We start from the raw sequence: 15,802 nt of genomic DNA, 5'->3' as shown, positions 1-15,802 counted from the left end.
AATGGGATGTTACCATTAGGCCAGGACCATGTAGCTTTGCAATCAGTGTAACACAGGTACGATTGCCAAACTTCCAGGTGATGGCTGGCAATCTCCTGGTACTTCAACTAGTTTCCAAGCAACAGAGATCGGTTCCCCTGGGGGAAACTGTCAGCTTTGGAAGGTGGATATGGCATTAAAACCTGCTGAAGTCCATTCCTTCCCCAAATCCCAGCATCCCCAGACTCTACCCCCAACATCTCTAGAAATTTCCCAACCCAGAGCTGGATCCTCCACCTTGTTATTGCAATACATGGCAATGAAGTAGATTATCTCTGAATGAAATTGTTTTAGATTAATAATTCAGCAGTTGCATCGATCTTGTCTTTTAATAGAGTAAATATTCATGACTGAATATTAATTTAGAAACTGCCAGCACGAACTCATTAAATGCTGCCATCTTAGAACTCCGAGAAAATTCTGAATGGCTTTTCTCATTTCCAGGTTCTTTTGCATTCCCTGTAATGTATTTTTTTTTTAAATGCCATGAATGTGTCCATCAAGAAAAGCATGCCTGAATAAAATGTTGAGAGGCAGGGAGAAGCCACTCCATTATACAAGGCAGTGATCCCTTAAGGGCCTTATTTCCATTTACTGTTGGGAAAGAATGTGTTTTTTCCCCTCCTTTCCTTCACAGAGTGACCTTCTTGGGTCATATTTTATCCTGCTTCACTTTTGGTATTTCAAAAATGAACACATGAGCAATTTAGCAAAAGAGACAACTAACATAGTCTTCCACTTCTGCAAAATGTACAGCGCTAGAGTTCCATACTTAACCACTAAAGCCAGGGACATAGGAAGCACATTGGTCGCTTTTGTTACAGATAGGGAGTCCAACCAAACCTAATCCAAACTTTATATTTTTTCTTTCTGAGCTAGAACAGAAATGTAAAACAAATATAGCACATTATTGGCTGCAAACAGACTGAATCACAACTATGTAAACCATCATCTAGGAGGATTTTGATTTGATTTTGTTTGTCTCTGTTTCTGTGCTCTGTCATTTTAGAGGACTGGGAAGTATCAGTTCTGCTACCCTGGTGTAACATACTTTAACATTACCAATTAAAACACATTACACTTCAACTTTTAAAGTACTGAAATTATCCTCTGTTTCCTAAATACATCATAATACTGAGGGGCTTATGACTGATAACTGTAACAAATGAGATAATTTTGTCATGCTGCCCCATCAAGGGAGAATGATATCGAGATAGTCAGTCAGTTCCTGAACTTCACTTGGCCTGATCCAGAACCAAAGTCAAACAATTTCAGTTACAGCTAAACCAAGCCTTTGAACTCAGAGCGCCACTCAGATCAACAAACAAAAACTGAATGGTTAGAGTCTCTGAATAAATAGATATCGGATTTCAGAACTACCCTCATCTTTGAAGACCGGAGAAAATAGCTATTTTATGCAGTTACTGTGGTTGCGACCCTTTTGACTTTTTAATGTTCATATTTAATTCAGAAGGTCATTGTCTGTAAAATACCACTTCTCCTTCTCACAAATAATTCAGAATGTGACAGACATCCCAGTGTCAAGTTCAATAAAATCTATAGACACACAAGAGAAAAGGTGCACACAGCTGAGTGAAACGCTTTTCAAAATTACATGGGCACCTTTCCAGCCTTTGTGGCCATCCATAGTTCATGTTCTGAACCTAAACAAAAAGTATTGTCCAACAACAGGAGATCATAAAATCCCACTATTTCTTAATCTTTAAAAAGAAAAGAAAGATAAAGACAACTGACGTCATGGGACAAAAGAAGGCAGCCATTTCAGGTGACAAGTTATTATTAGCAGAAAGGTTCTGATCCGTGGGGCACACCGTCTTCTGACAAGTTTTATTGCAAAAGCCTTGGAAAATGTACCAGAGCACCAAATTTCATTGAAGTAAGGGTTGTGCATTCTACTAGACAGTCACAGGACTGAGTGCTAGGAAATCTAACACAGTCATGACATTATTTTAATAGAATTTAGATATTTATACTCTGCTTTCCTTTTATTGGGACCCAAAAGTAGTTTGGGACCCAAAAGACCATTCTCCCATCCTCCATATTATTTTCACATCAACTACCCTGTGACATAGGTTAGGGTGAGATCATGTGATGGACTCAAGGTCACCCAGCAAGCTTCCATGGCAGAGTGGGAACCTGAACCTGTATCTGCCAGACCCAGGTCCAATTCAGAGACTGTTGAATTGCAACTGATAATGAAATTCAAGACAACACATCCTCCAGGACTGAACTGAGACCTAGGTTTCCTGTCTCATTACAAATGCTGATTTCTCAATGCCAGCCTACCTTTGCATATCACACCTACTCCATCTAATCCAATCAGGCCAGGAGGAGGAAGAGGTGGGGGGAGGGGGAGAATTTATACCCTGCCCTTCACTCAGAGTGGCTTACAAGTTTCTTCCCTTCCTCTTCCCAAAACAGACACCCTGTGAGGTAGCTGGGGCTGAGAGAGCTCTCAGAGAACTGCTCTTGAGAAAACAGCTCTGAGAGAACTGTGACTGATTCAAGGTCCCCCAGAAGCTGCATGTGGAGAATCAAACCTGATCTTCCCAGATTAGCACCTGTGCACTTAACCACTACACTACACTACACCAAACTGGCTCTGTTTAAGGTTCTACTAGACTCTTACTCTTTTCTACTGGTATGGGTAGACTAACAAGGCTACCCATCTTGTTCTAGACCCTACTGTGACACTCTCCTTACTACATAACTACACCAGGATTGCTAACAAGCTTGTTCCATTAAAACAAGTAAAATGTATGGAAACGGGCAGTCAAATCTTTTCCTTTTCGTTAATAGCATCACTTGACCCATAACAGTCCATTAACCCTCTATTAAAGAGACATGGTTTTCCCCTCTTCAGGCAGTAAACAACCATCACAAATTTTAAGGGCAGAAAACCACCCATGGAACATTCTGTAAATGGCTGAATAGAGTAAATGTCTATTTTCTCTGTAAGTTTCCTGCAATTAACACATATGCAGCTACATTCTTAACCACCTTTGCTCAGACAACACATTAGTACTTCTTATGTATGCATTGTATTTCTACAAGTTATACAATCTCATTAAATCCATAGTCATCCAATGAAACAGATGGTAAACTAGACGTTCTTCAGACAAAACCAAATAACAGAAAGAAATGAGGTCAAATTTTTATTACGGAATAAACCCCACTCCCCCCCCCCAAAAAAAAGATTTTCATTATGAAGGACTGACAGCACATCCTTTGAATCCATAGCTGCACACATTCTAAATATAAAATTAAGAGCCAAACTAGACGAAATAGTAATTTTTGCTGGTAAATGGCATGTGTGGGGGGGGGGGCAACCTGATCAGGGCCATTGTGTGGGCGACAGAAAATTTACTCTACCCCTGCCTTCCACAAGTGATATTTTCCTGATCTTATACAACTTTCTGGAATATCTGTTTGCCCTGTTCAGGAGATGGGGAACCTTTTACACCCCCAGTATATCAATTGTATGATATAACCAACAAAGCAGGTTGTTTGAAGAGGAAGGGGAGAATGGAAACATTTTAAATTGGAAAAATGGCACAGGGCAAAATCACTAACCTCCCATCCGAACCTGAATTTGGGAACTGTTACTTTTTACTATTAAAATATTTACAAGATCCAATCATAGATCTGCTAGCATCTTGTCTAGTTCGGCTCATTGTTTCAGACTGTGGAATGGGGATGCTAGGGGGTGTATACTGTCACTACGTCATGATGAAAAGAATCTTTTCTGGCTTCAGTTAGAAACCATTCATGCATGAACATTTGACACTATACCCTTTAAGAGTTCCATCTTAATCTTCAATAAAATCACTGAATGCTAGGCTCGTGAGATCTAGTTTCCTTTTTGCAGACTGATTATGAAAACACTAGATCAGGGGTGCCCAACGGTAGCTCTCCAGATGTTTTTTGCCTACAACTCTCATCAGCCCCAGCCAGCATGGCCAATGGCTGGGGTTGATGGGAGTTGTAGGCAAAAAACATCTGGAGAGCTACCGTTGGCCACCCCTGCACTAGATCTACTCAAGTATGATAAGATCAAGTAAAGCAATTTTTAGCTGAATGTTGGCAGATTTTAATCACTCACTTTATCTTTTTAAAAAATGGCTTAGAGGATAGAGAATAAAATTGAATGAAAAAGAAAATATTAAAAATAGCCCTTTCCTTCTGTGGTTGCTTTTGTTTATATTCTCACCTTCTTTGACATGTAACATACATTGAGATTTGGTAATATGTAAATTTGGATTTCCCCCACATTCATGTGTGAGAGACATTCCAGTGTCATTGGGTGCAAATCTGTAAGAAGAGAAAGAGTCTTTGCCGATCAGTAATCTGAATGCCAGGGAGAAAAGTTAAAGAAATAAAGCCCTTATTCAGAAACTTGCTTTGCTAGATGATCATTTTAATAAGGTAGTATGAGGTTAATGTGTCAAAGCTCCACAGCTCATAGCCATACCAAAGTACTATCAAGTCACAACTGACTTACTATGACACCATGGTAAGTGAGAAGCAGAGATGGTTTGCCATGACTTTCCTCTACAAAGTTTTCCTTGGTGGTCCCCCTTCCAAATACCAGCCCTGCTTAGCTTCTGATATCTGATAAGATTGAGCTATACACCGTGCCATCTTCCCTCCCACCCATAGTCATAAGTGTTGCTTCTGCTTTTTGGAAGATCAGATGACATCACCAAGGAAGTCAGATTTAGCCAAGGAGCTGCCAATCATTAACCCTCCCCACCCCAGCAAGAAAGTGTCCTCAGACTACATTTATTTTTGAGCAGTGGTAGATTGGCACTTCAATATTCCTGATGAGTTGCTCCACTAGAAGGCCACTGGCAGCCAAGAGGAAGGTGAGCTGAATCTCAGCAATGCAAATGGTGCCAGGGAGGCTGCTTGGCTCAGCCCTGGCCATGGGGGGTGACAACAGAGACTTAAACCTAGGCAGAAGCAACAGCAGGGAAGGAGACAATGGGCAAAGGTATGCCCATCTTTATCACCACTGTTTGGGATCTAAGTCTAGCAGCACTATGGGGTCACCAGCACTGCTTTGGCTACTTCAGTCAACTATCTACCAGACTGTTCTAATGTCCCAATTTATCCTCTTTTTTGAGCATAATTTTCCAAAGTACGGCTGATCCATGGAATCAGTGGAAGTTAGGTACAAGCAGTAATTGATGGGCTAGTATTCACATGATGGTAGAATATGATGTACCGGTACATCACATGTGTTCTCATGTAAGTGAGAATCAGTGCACAGTTACAACATAGTGATTTCTAAAAATTTTTTACTAAAGTTATGTGGGAGAAAAAGCAAGGATTTTGTGTAAGGGCTGTCTGCTGGCCTGCTTGGACTAGGCAGAAGGAAATATGAGGAGATTTGGCCATAGTGTGAAGAGGGAAAGGTCATGGGACAAGATGAGAGAAAAAGCATGCCAAAGAATAACTGCTAATCTGGGCAAACTCAGGTCAGCAAGCCTAATGAAATTATTGATGGATCCTAGGGGAGTCAGCTAGAAATGCCTGAGAAATGCTAGCTATTACAATTGAGTACTCAAGTGAATCTGATGTTACCAATGATTGGAGAAGAGCAAACATCCTGCTAATTATAAGAAAAAGAAAACACGCACAGTGAGACAAAATCAGGGCACTAGAAATCATTCAAAATCTTGAACAAAGCATGAATAATATAAACTGGGAAGGACAGCAAATATTTCAGATGTTGGCTAAAAAGTTCAACAATGATCTCAAACTAAAAAAAATGTTCAGATAACAACCACGTAAATGGAGAACTGTATCTGCAAATGGTAAAGCAAAGCACCACAAGCTGTGATGACAGAAAAGTAGCTGTTTCACCCCTCTCTGTTGTGATGCGAATGCTATTCTAGGCTCCAATTATAAGGCCATTCCAAGAGTATGTAAGCAGAAGTTTCACCTAGGACTGTATTTGTCACTTTGGATGTCATCCAAATCAGTTCAAAACCCTGCAGATTCAGTCTTGGATCTAAAGCTGCTCATGAGGCAGGTAGTCGATGTGCACTGCAAAGCCAAAATGAGAGTTCAGCACAATTTTTGCTTTCAAGTAGAATCAGAAATGATGCCTCTTCTGAGCAGGTTTTTTTTAAACAACAACAGTTATGGTATGTACTAGAAAGCAGAGAAATATGTGTGCAAATGAGTAAATCAATCCCATATTTACTGAAAGTCAAGTGGCAAATTACATCTTAGCTTCTTAGATAGAGGGGATGGATCCCAGGAGCATCCTTTGGCATGGTTTTCAGGTAGCAATCCTGTTATGGTGCTATCTCTTCTGTTATGCTATCTATTTCTTATGTTATGTGATCTCTTATGCGTCCTGTGAGAACCATCATGCCACCATAGAGAGGCGGAATGGCAGCATGGATAAGTAATTGAGGGAAAAGTTACTGACAGTGGAAGCTAGCCATGGAAAGGGAGAAAGAAAAAGCTGGGAAGTAAAAATTTACCAAGAGCAATATGCATGGTGTTCACTTAATTCTTGATTTCTTCTGGGTGAACTGCTGATCATGGTGTCTTGAGTTCTGTCATGTAAAGAACAGGCCAATTCACCAGTTTTTCTTCCAAGAAGCTAGCCCCACTTCTCAAATTACTCTCAACCACTGTGGGGCCTCCAAAAATCCTATAGCTACATGCTGGTATTACCTTATTTCACCCTTAACTTTCCCTGTACATTAATTTCTGCATCTCCACTGCTTGTCCAGTAATTCTGCTTGGATGCCACAGCTGCATCAACCTCAATGTACCCAAGATTGAATTGTTTGTATTTTTTACCATATCCTCCTCTCCTTGTACATACACACATATGTGTTGTTAAGTTGCAGCCAACTTATGGCAACCCCAGCAAGGGGCTTTCAAAGCAAGTGAGAAGTGGTTTGCCATTACCTCTCTTTGCAGGGTGGTCTTCCATCCAACTACCAACCTTGCTTAGCTTTCAAGATTTGACAAGATCAAGCCATACCATGCTGCCTTCCCCTCCTCCTCCTCTCCTTGTATGCTCTCTATAACCATTGACAAAGATCCACCCTCTAGAACAGGAACAAAGTCTCCTCTTTAACTATTTTCATTATTTTGCCTCCATATTCAATCTGCTTCCAAAACATGTTTTTTCTCCCTTTACAGAATTCCAAAAATAGTGCTCTTTTCTGACTACCCCTTCTACAAAATCATCTGATTTTCATTTTGACCATCTCTTTGCTTGTCTATACCTTTTCTCTCACTACCTTTAAATCTTCCCTCACCTCCCCCCCCCCGCCCCGTCCCTTTCCATGAAACCTTTGGGACAACTCCTTAGCTCTTTCCCCTTATTGAAATTAACACTAGGCATGTGGAACTGAAATGAACACACATTTCTTCCCCTCTTCCATGGCAGAGAGGGGCCCCACTTCCATGTCTCTCCATTCAAGTTGCTGCCTATTGTCAAACTGTAAGCTCACCAGGGTTTTGTTTTTTAAGCACTGTGCATATTGATGAGGCATGATGATAATGGATCATGTGAAGTAAATTTGCATATTATAAATGTAGAATTTATAATATGGTTCTCTAGTGTTTGCACACACACACACACATCTCATTTAGATTGTAACTTGGTTGTCATTCTTTATCATAATTTATACATTCTGTACCCTAACTTGGATGGCCCATGTTAGCCTGATCTTGTCTGATAGCAGAAGCTAAGCAGGGTCAACTCTGGTTAGTACTTGGATGGGAGGAGTCCAGGGTTGCTATGCAGAAGGAGGCAATGGCAAACCACCTCTGTATCTTTTGCCTAGCAAACCCTACTGGGTTGCAATAAGTTGGCTGCAACTTGATGGCACTTCCCACTACATGCCATTCTGAAGAATGCTATGATTTTATTTACTTATTTAGATATTTACATCCCACTCTTCTCACCAGTAGGGAAGCAAAGCAGCTTATAACATTGTTTTCCCCTCCTCCATTTTATCCCTCAACAACCATCTTGTGACTGTCCCAAGGTCACCCTGTGAACTGCCATGGCGGAGTGGGGACTCAAACCCGGGCCTCCTAGATCCTAGTATAGGACTGTAACCACTATACCACATTGGTTATTACTCCTGTTTGCAAGATGGAAACCAAAGACTGACAGATGCCAAGGCCATATAAGAAGTCCCTCCGATCCAAGGCCAACTGTCCATCACCCCAAACAAGTCAGAAGTGGCATTAACAGATAGTTATAGTTATTTCCTTCTGCTCCCTTCCCAGGCACCTAGGTGCTCAAATGATTTAGCTATGTGCATAAGGTATAAATCATTAATAATCACTCAAAAAAAAAATCAGATGCCATTGCAAACTGCCTCCCAAAGGAACAATTACACATTGGCACTACCAAGTTGTAACAGGGAGCACTGCTGCTCTTCTGGCAAGAAACAAATATTTGGGTCATTTTTATCATTGTAAGAGCATTCTTAGCAGATGTAACAGTCATAGGTAATGCAAATTCCTTTTGTGACAGCAAGGGCTTATTAAAACAGTAATCCCCATACATTTAGGACACAGTCCAGCTAATTCCACTGTTTTCAATGGGAGAGTTAAGTATGTACTTAAAATCTCTTCCATTAAAATCAATTGGATTTAAAGGCGTTGACTCTAGCTGTATCTTATCTGTCCTTTGGGACTTACTAGAATTACAACAGGATGAAAATGAAGGTATCACAAATTATCTCTTGGACTGTATTGTCAGCTGACGTGATATCCTGATCACTCCAAGTTTTGTTGTTGTTTTTAAAAATCACTCTACCATTAGCTACTCACTACTGTACTTCCGTACCAGCTACTTCTTTCATGAATGGGGCACTTTCAAATTACAAGTGACCAATGGGACTTAAAAGCTACTATACCAGTCAACAGCTCCTTGTAATGTGTCTGATAAGTTGGGTAATCTAATGGTTAAATTCTGCACCCCCCCAAAAAAAAAAAAATTCCAAGACAATCATGCACTTAGAAAACTGGGTTGATCCAGAGAAGATTCTCATCTAACCTTATTCCACACACACAAATATTGGATATGAAGGGAGCAGTTTTCTTGTTAACATATGACAGTATTCAAGCATGTGACTCTTCCATCTGCAACCTAAAGTGGTGTGGTCCACCACACAGACTCATCATACTGCGCTGATGACCATGCATTTTGCATCTCACTGCACATTACACAGATATTCTCAAATGGCACCATTAATTTAATTACGTTTATATACAACACTTCTTCCACCACAGAACTTAAGGAGCCATAAATTGAGTCCCCAGGAGTCCTTTTGTGACATTCAAGCGCTGACCAGAATCATGTCTGCTTAGCTTCAGCAAGGTGGCTGGATCGCAGGCCTTTGTACCATAGCCATATTCATCTAAGGTTGGATGCAGCCAGCTTTTTGCTTACTCTTCCCCAATTATTATAGCCCTTGTTCCATGTGGCTTTTGTCCATGCCATGTCCCATGATCCCTGGCATAGCCAGTATGGGTGTGTCCCCTCCTTCCTTTTACATCAGTGCAAAGGTTGGTTAGATCCAACCAATCTTGCAAAGCAGATGATGTGAGACAACAATGTAGATTGATTATTCAAAAACTGTAAGGTAATAGATCACTGAGGTGTGCAACTCCAATGCTGTGAACTGATAAATGGATGGGGGAAGGAAGGAAGAACAGGACAGGACAGAAATTGGGCTGCCATGTTAGAAATTCCATATTGGCTACATACACATTGTGGTGCAATGGGTACATGCTGGACTAGAATTGAGAAGACACAAGTTTGAATCCCCACCTCAGCCATGAACTTCACCTTAGTCTCTCTCTCTCTCTCCTACACACACACTCACACATATACAGCCAAATCTACTTCACAGGGTTGTTGTGAGTCTAAAATATAGGAGAGGGGAATCATGTACCCTACTCCAAGCTCCTTGGAGAGGGAGACAAAAATATGACAGGCAAGATTCAATCTCAAAGGCAATGTCAGTGATCATTCAACGAGCAATGTGCTGTAATATTATGCAAAAGATAACCTTGCCTACTTTCTCACTGACAATGGAAATGTCTGCATTACACTGTGCACAAGTTGCACCTTATAATAGAGGGCAAGACAACAACTGTTTACCACAAATGACAACAGCCACACACTTAATCCTATTCACATCTCAATGCCAGGAGAAAAAAAATTGAACTAGACCCTCTTGAACATGCACTTAAAACTGTCTCTGATACAGCTACAAGTTCATCTGTTGTTATAAAATTCTGTAAACTAGTAAACGAATGTGTGAGGTTGCAAATGAAAAAAGAGACAGCTAGCAAGCGTTGCCTTTTACAGAAGGCTAAATTAAAAAGAGGAAGGGAATGCAGGTTTCTTTTGTTTAGTTTTATGGATCAGACAATAACTGGTCTGAGTGAAAGTATCTGCAATTGAGTGAAAGCATCTGTGACGTCAGTTGTGGTTTTGCCTGAATAAGGGCTGACGACTGCAGCATTTGGTCTGTGGTTCTCTGAGGGTTGCCCCCTTTGTGCGCTTCCACTGAAGAGCTGGCAACAGTTTACTACTAGATTACCAGCCGCGCTGTATTGTGTGCCTGACGTAATTCGACTCCAAATCCAAACGCTTCTTTGCGATGTCATGCCAGAAGCATGACACTTGTATACAGAAAGGATCAGCCACTTACCTTGATGTCCTATTTTTTTTCTACTTTTAGTGACGCTACTGTAGCCGTTGTGACTACTTTATTATCCATCCAGGGGTTTAATAGGGAGACCCACACTAAAAAAGCTAGCAGTTTAAAATACAGATATTTTTGCAGTGACTACACAAGTGGAGTGTGCAAAAAAAAAAAAAGAAAGACCAGAAAAACTTAGAACAAATCATATAGCTTAATGCCACTGAAAGGTTTCTCTCAGTGTACCTCTGGAGCATGCATCTTTAAAAGAATGCCTTAGGTAAATGTGACAGAAGCGTAGAACATTTAGGAACAAATTAAGATGCGCATAAGTAACAGAGAAGTTGCCCTGCCTGACCAGAAGTCCTGAAAAGTCTCATTTTAAAAGGAGAACAACAATATAAACATTTTGTCAACAGCTTAAGTAAATTAAAGAATAATTTTCTTGTTGCTTCCAGTCCAGACCCCTTACATGAAAAAGAATAAAAATACATTGATTTTCTCCACTCCACCCCTTTGCAGTTTTTAAAGGAAAATTTGTGAAACTAATTTTTTCTATTGATCTACCACGGCCTAATTTCTCTCACCGTTTGTAACATCTGTCATCATTTAGTCTGTTAAATGCAGGGAAAAAGTGAGAGCAAGATCTTTTTAAAAGTCATTGGACGCTACTACCAGTTTCCTTCCTACAAAATGACAAGCTTGAAAGTCCTTTATGTGGTATCAAATATTAGCTCAAGAAAGCTAGATAGTAATCTGCTTCCCCACCTCCAGGAATAATAGGTACAAAAAGAAGAAAGATGACCCTCCGGCTAACCCCTGCAACTCGCAATCTTTGTGAACAGCATGCAATATTTATTAACATGCAGTAAAAAAAAAAAAATCAAAGCCTTTGGGGAACAAGCAGTTCTGGGCGAGAGGAAACATATTACCCAGTCGTGTCTGCAGTCCTTAAGGAGCTGGTAGATCGAGATCTTGGCTTCATAATAATACTCATCTTGCAAGTACAATCCCAAGTGTTTTTAGCAGGGAAACTTCAGTTGTCTTTACAGAGCTCCCACACCACACATATTCCATTTGGGAAAGAGGCTTGTTTTAAAGATCCAAGCTTTCTCTGCAGCATACTCCTGGCCATGACCCGGCTCTGCCAGACAAATCCTAAAGCCACTGGAACTCTTTCTGCTCCCTCCTTGCTGCCTCCACGCCAGCACTGTTTGGAAGTGACAGTGCTGTTCTCTTCTGCCTCTTGCATTGCCAGGGGGAGGAACCCTGTTTTGAATCTATTCTTCATCTAGGTCACATGGGAACCAAGGCAGCTGAAAGAGCCTCTTGATCATTTTTGCTCTCGCAATCCTATAATAACAGGTTTAAAGGTCAGCCACATTCTAAAATAGTTGATGGGGGTAGTAAAAAGGGAAATGAGAAGGTAAGGCAATGGAGCACCACTTGGTACCCAGGGAAGCTTCACTTTCAGATGCATGAAAGTAAATGTGCCCGTTTGATTCAAAGCAAACCTGAAAATGCAACTCTGCACTCCCTTTCTAAATAACTCCCCCCACCATGCATCATCACTGCCAAAAGAAGAACAAGAACCAGATCTCTATAATACCTTTTATTATGACCAACCAAACTGACAACAAAAGATTGTGCAAACTTTTGAGCTCACCAGAACTCTTCATCAGGCCGAATGTTACAAAATTTTAAAAGACAGTGGGGGGAGGGGTAAGAAGCGCATTTTCCAGGCCACAATGCTGTAGTTTGGGTTCTGCATGGACCACTATGGCTGTTCACAACTTTTTCTACTTAAAGGAAGAATAGCCATTCAGTTCCACAAAGCCCAACATTGGTACAGGGTTAAGCGACCCTGTCTTAAACACTTTGACACCACAGGGGAGTTTCAGTACAGGAAGATATGCAAGTATTTCATTTATTTAGTTAGTGCATTTTGATCCTGCCCTTACTCCAAGGAGCTCAGGACAGGGTACTTTGTTCTCAACTCCTCCAGTTTTTATCCTCACGACAACTCTGTGAGGTAGGTGACTGACCCAATGTAACTCAGTGAGCTTCACTGCAGAACAAGGATTTGAACAGGGGCCTTTCAGATTGCAGTCCAGCACTAACAACTACATCTCAGCTCTCTCTTGCTCCCTCGCTCTGTCACACACAAACACACACACACGAGACTCACTTTTTAAAATTGTTTATTTAAATTCATTCAATAAGCATAACATTACTATAACCAATCAATACAGAGTAAAAGAATTACAACTGTTAAACAAAGCATAATTAACAACTGTACTGTCTAGGGGTCATATACTTATAAATGCATATAGATAGTGATTAATATAAGTATTAAATCTTTCCTTTCTAATCAATAAAACATTTTTTTCAGGTACTTTACAATATTCTTTATTAGAGTTTTCAATATATTCGAAAAAAGAAAACCAACACTCTATAAAAGTGTTTTTGCATAGTGGAACTTCTTCTTGGATGATCTGAGAAGCTAATTTATCAATCACTAGTACATCCCAAATTTTCAGGCGCCATTGTCACTGAGTAGGTTTAGAAGGGCTTTTACATTTTGAAGCTATCAATAATTTGGCAGCCATTATGAGTAAACAGGCCAGATCCCTTTTTTCCTGAGCAAATTTAAAATTGGAACAGTCATTTAGTAGAACAAACTCTGGGTTTTTTGGAATAGTAACTTTAAGTATATCATCAATAACCGATAACACATTGCCCCAAAACCATTGGATTATGAGGCAACTCTACCAGCAGTGGTAAAAAGAAGCAATTTGCTTACATTCCTTCCAACAAAGAGGATCTGATTTGTGTTTAGAAAGGAATAGTCTAAGAGGTGTAAGGTACCATCTAGCCCATAACAAGAGACTCACTTAATGTTTCACATACAGAGTTAACAGATTATATAGTATAGATAAGCTTTGCATGACCTGCTGCACAAGCTTGGGGTGCCAGGCAACAGCTGGCAACCCCCACAAGAAATTGGGCAGTGGGGCCAGGTATGCCAGCATCATTTCCAGTAACAACCAGAAGTGAAAGCACCAGACGTTCTAGAATTTACAAAAATTTCTATGGCTTTGCATAGATTTTTTTTTTTTGTAAATTCTCCCCATGCCACAGCTATTGTTTTATTGAAAGTGACATCAGCATCCCCATGCCACAGCTATTGTTTTATTGAAAGTGACATCAGCACACCAGTGTGTGCTCCATTACCCCCATTTTTTCCAGCACAGGGATGCTGGGAGGTCTCTTGCTACAACAGGAGGCCTGGCATCCCTACACACAGTTCTTTGTGTGTTTATTTGGATGTGGGACCTACTGAGTTCAGTTTAACTTGCTTCCTGTTACTTATGCTTAGGGCTGCAGTCCAAGACCTGTTTCATACATGGAAGGAGCTATATACACACTGAGATATTCAAGGAGGCCAAAGCCCATGTCCCTTTTGAACAGCCTATCAATCTAACCAGCAATTTATCATTTTTACAGAACTCCATGCCTAATGATAACTCTTTTGAAATTGTTGGATTTCAACCGGCATGCCCGGTTTGTAAAAAGCCTTAAGTAAAAACTAAAGAGGAGGGGCCATATCTATGTAAATACAAGAGAGAGATTTTAAAATGCATTTTTGTGAATCTGTTTTGGAGTTCCCTTAGAAATTAAAACAACATTAACAAGTGATGACATGCAGAAGATCCGTTCTCCTTGACACAATGGCTCAAAACCAGCAGGTGACGTAGGGCAAAGAATTAAGTAACCATTTGGGAACCGACAGTTTTGAGATTCAAACCCAACGGTATGTTTTCTACTATATGTTAACATCTGAAACAAAACTTCAACTATGAGGCTTTCATCCATACCTGGATGGATGCCTTTTAATCTCTGAGGGCATCACGCATAAGTTGCTTATTGTTATTTTAAGATCTAGCAAACATGCACTGTGGTTTGTACATACTATTCTTTGACAGGAATGATCCTGTCTGCCCTGCAGGCTTATGCCAATCATGTGTATGCAAATTGTTCCATAACAGCAGAAAGAATTTTAATGAGGCATCGTGCAATTTACTCTCTTGTGCTCTCAAGCCTTTATTATTTTCTCCAGTACCATTTAGCGGCAGACACTTCAGGATTTTGAAAGGGATCCTGCCTTCTTAGCTGAAAGAGTCACCAATATAGCAAGACCAATAATAGTATAATGAACATGGGAGTATCCAACAGGTCCCGTTAATAGCTAGATTTAAGGACATGACCCTTAGAAGATATTTTAACTGAACTGCAGCTTTAGGAGGATGCAAATTTGACTGGATTAGCATAATCAATTTATTTATGCTTACCTCATTTATACCTCACTTCCCCCTCCCCCCAATAGGGGCTCAAAGTGTCTTACTATGTTCTCCCCTTCTCTATTTTATCCTCACACCTAACCTGTGAGGTTGGTTAGGCTGAGAGTACGTGACTGTCCAAAAGTCATCCAGTGAGCTTTCATAGCAGAGTGGGAATTTGAACCCAGGACTCCAAGATCTTAGTCCAGAATTCTAAACCCTAAGCTAACTCTAACCCCTAAACCATGCTAATGCTTCCCCCATAAAAGATTATGGCCCATTAGAAATTGGCTGGCCATTCCACTGGCTCTCAGTAGTGAGGAGCGCCTTGACTGATATAACACTTTATGAAGACTGCACTAGAAATATCTTAGTCTCAATTAATAATAATGCTTAACATTTAAGTAGTGTGTATTTTCAACCTTTCATGTTAATTATACAAATAATCTTTTTTGACACCCTTACAAAGTTGGTTAACATTGCCTCCTAGTATAGAGGTTAAGGTTGAATTAATAAAACTAAGGTTTTTATGGGGCCCCTCTACCATACCTCCATTCTCCCCCCAAAATCTTATCCACACCCTTCATTGCAGCTTTCTTCTTCCTTCCCAACTGCAGAGATGCTTAAGAGAGAGAGGCTTGGGTCTTCTTCCACTCCTTTGAACTCCATCAGTGTTGGAGGGTCCAGGAGTTTTAAGGA

The 15,802-nt window shown here is 40.4% G+C and overlaps 1 protein-coding gene across 6 annotated transcripts in view; it reads right to left on the bottom strand.

Annotated features, from left to right (window-relative positions):
• Positions 1 to 15,802, bottom strand: part of PDE4D (phosphodiesterase 4D) — a 596,108-nt gene that overhangs the window by 183,432 nt on the left and 396,874 nt on the right. The window contains exon 1 of one of the 6 annotated variants that reach the window (XM_060235956.1): positions 11,696 to 11,944. The exons of the other annotated variants lie outside the window; for them this stretch is intronic. Coding sequence (XP_060091939.1) covers positions 11,696 to 11,760 — 65 coding nt within the window. The 5' untranslated portion in view covers positions 11,761 to 11,944. Of the gene's footprint in view, positions 1 to 11,695; positions 11,945 to 15,802 lie in introns of those variants that run through there. 6 annotated transcript variants of the gene reach the window in all.

This window comes from Heteronotia binoei, chromosome 4 (assembly GCF_032191835.1).
Source record: "Heteronotia binoei isolate CCM8104 ecotype False Entrance Well chromosome 4, APGP_CSIRO_Hbin_v1, whole genome shotgun sequence".
NCBI lineage: Eukaryota > Metazoa > Chordata > Lepidosauria > Squamata > Gekkonidae > Heteronotia > Heteronotia binoei.
The sequence above is the reverse complement of the archived record's forward strand: the minus strand, read 5'-3'. Positions and strand labels throughout refer to the sequence as shown.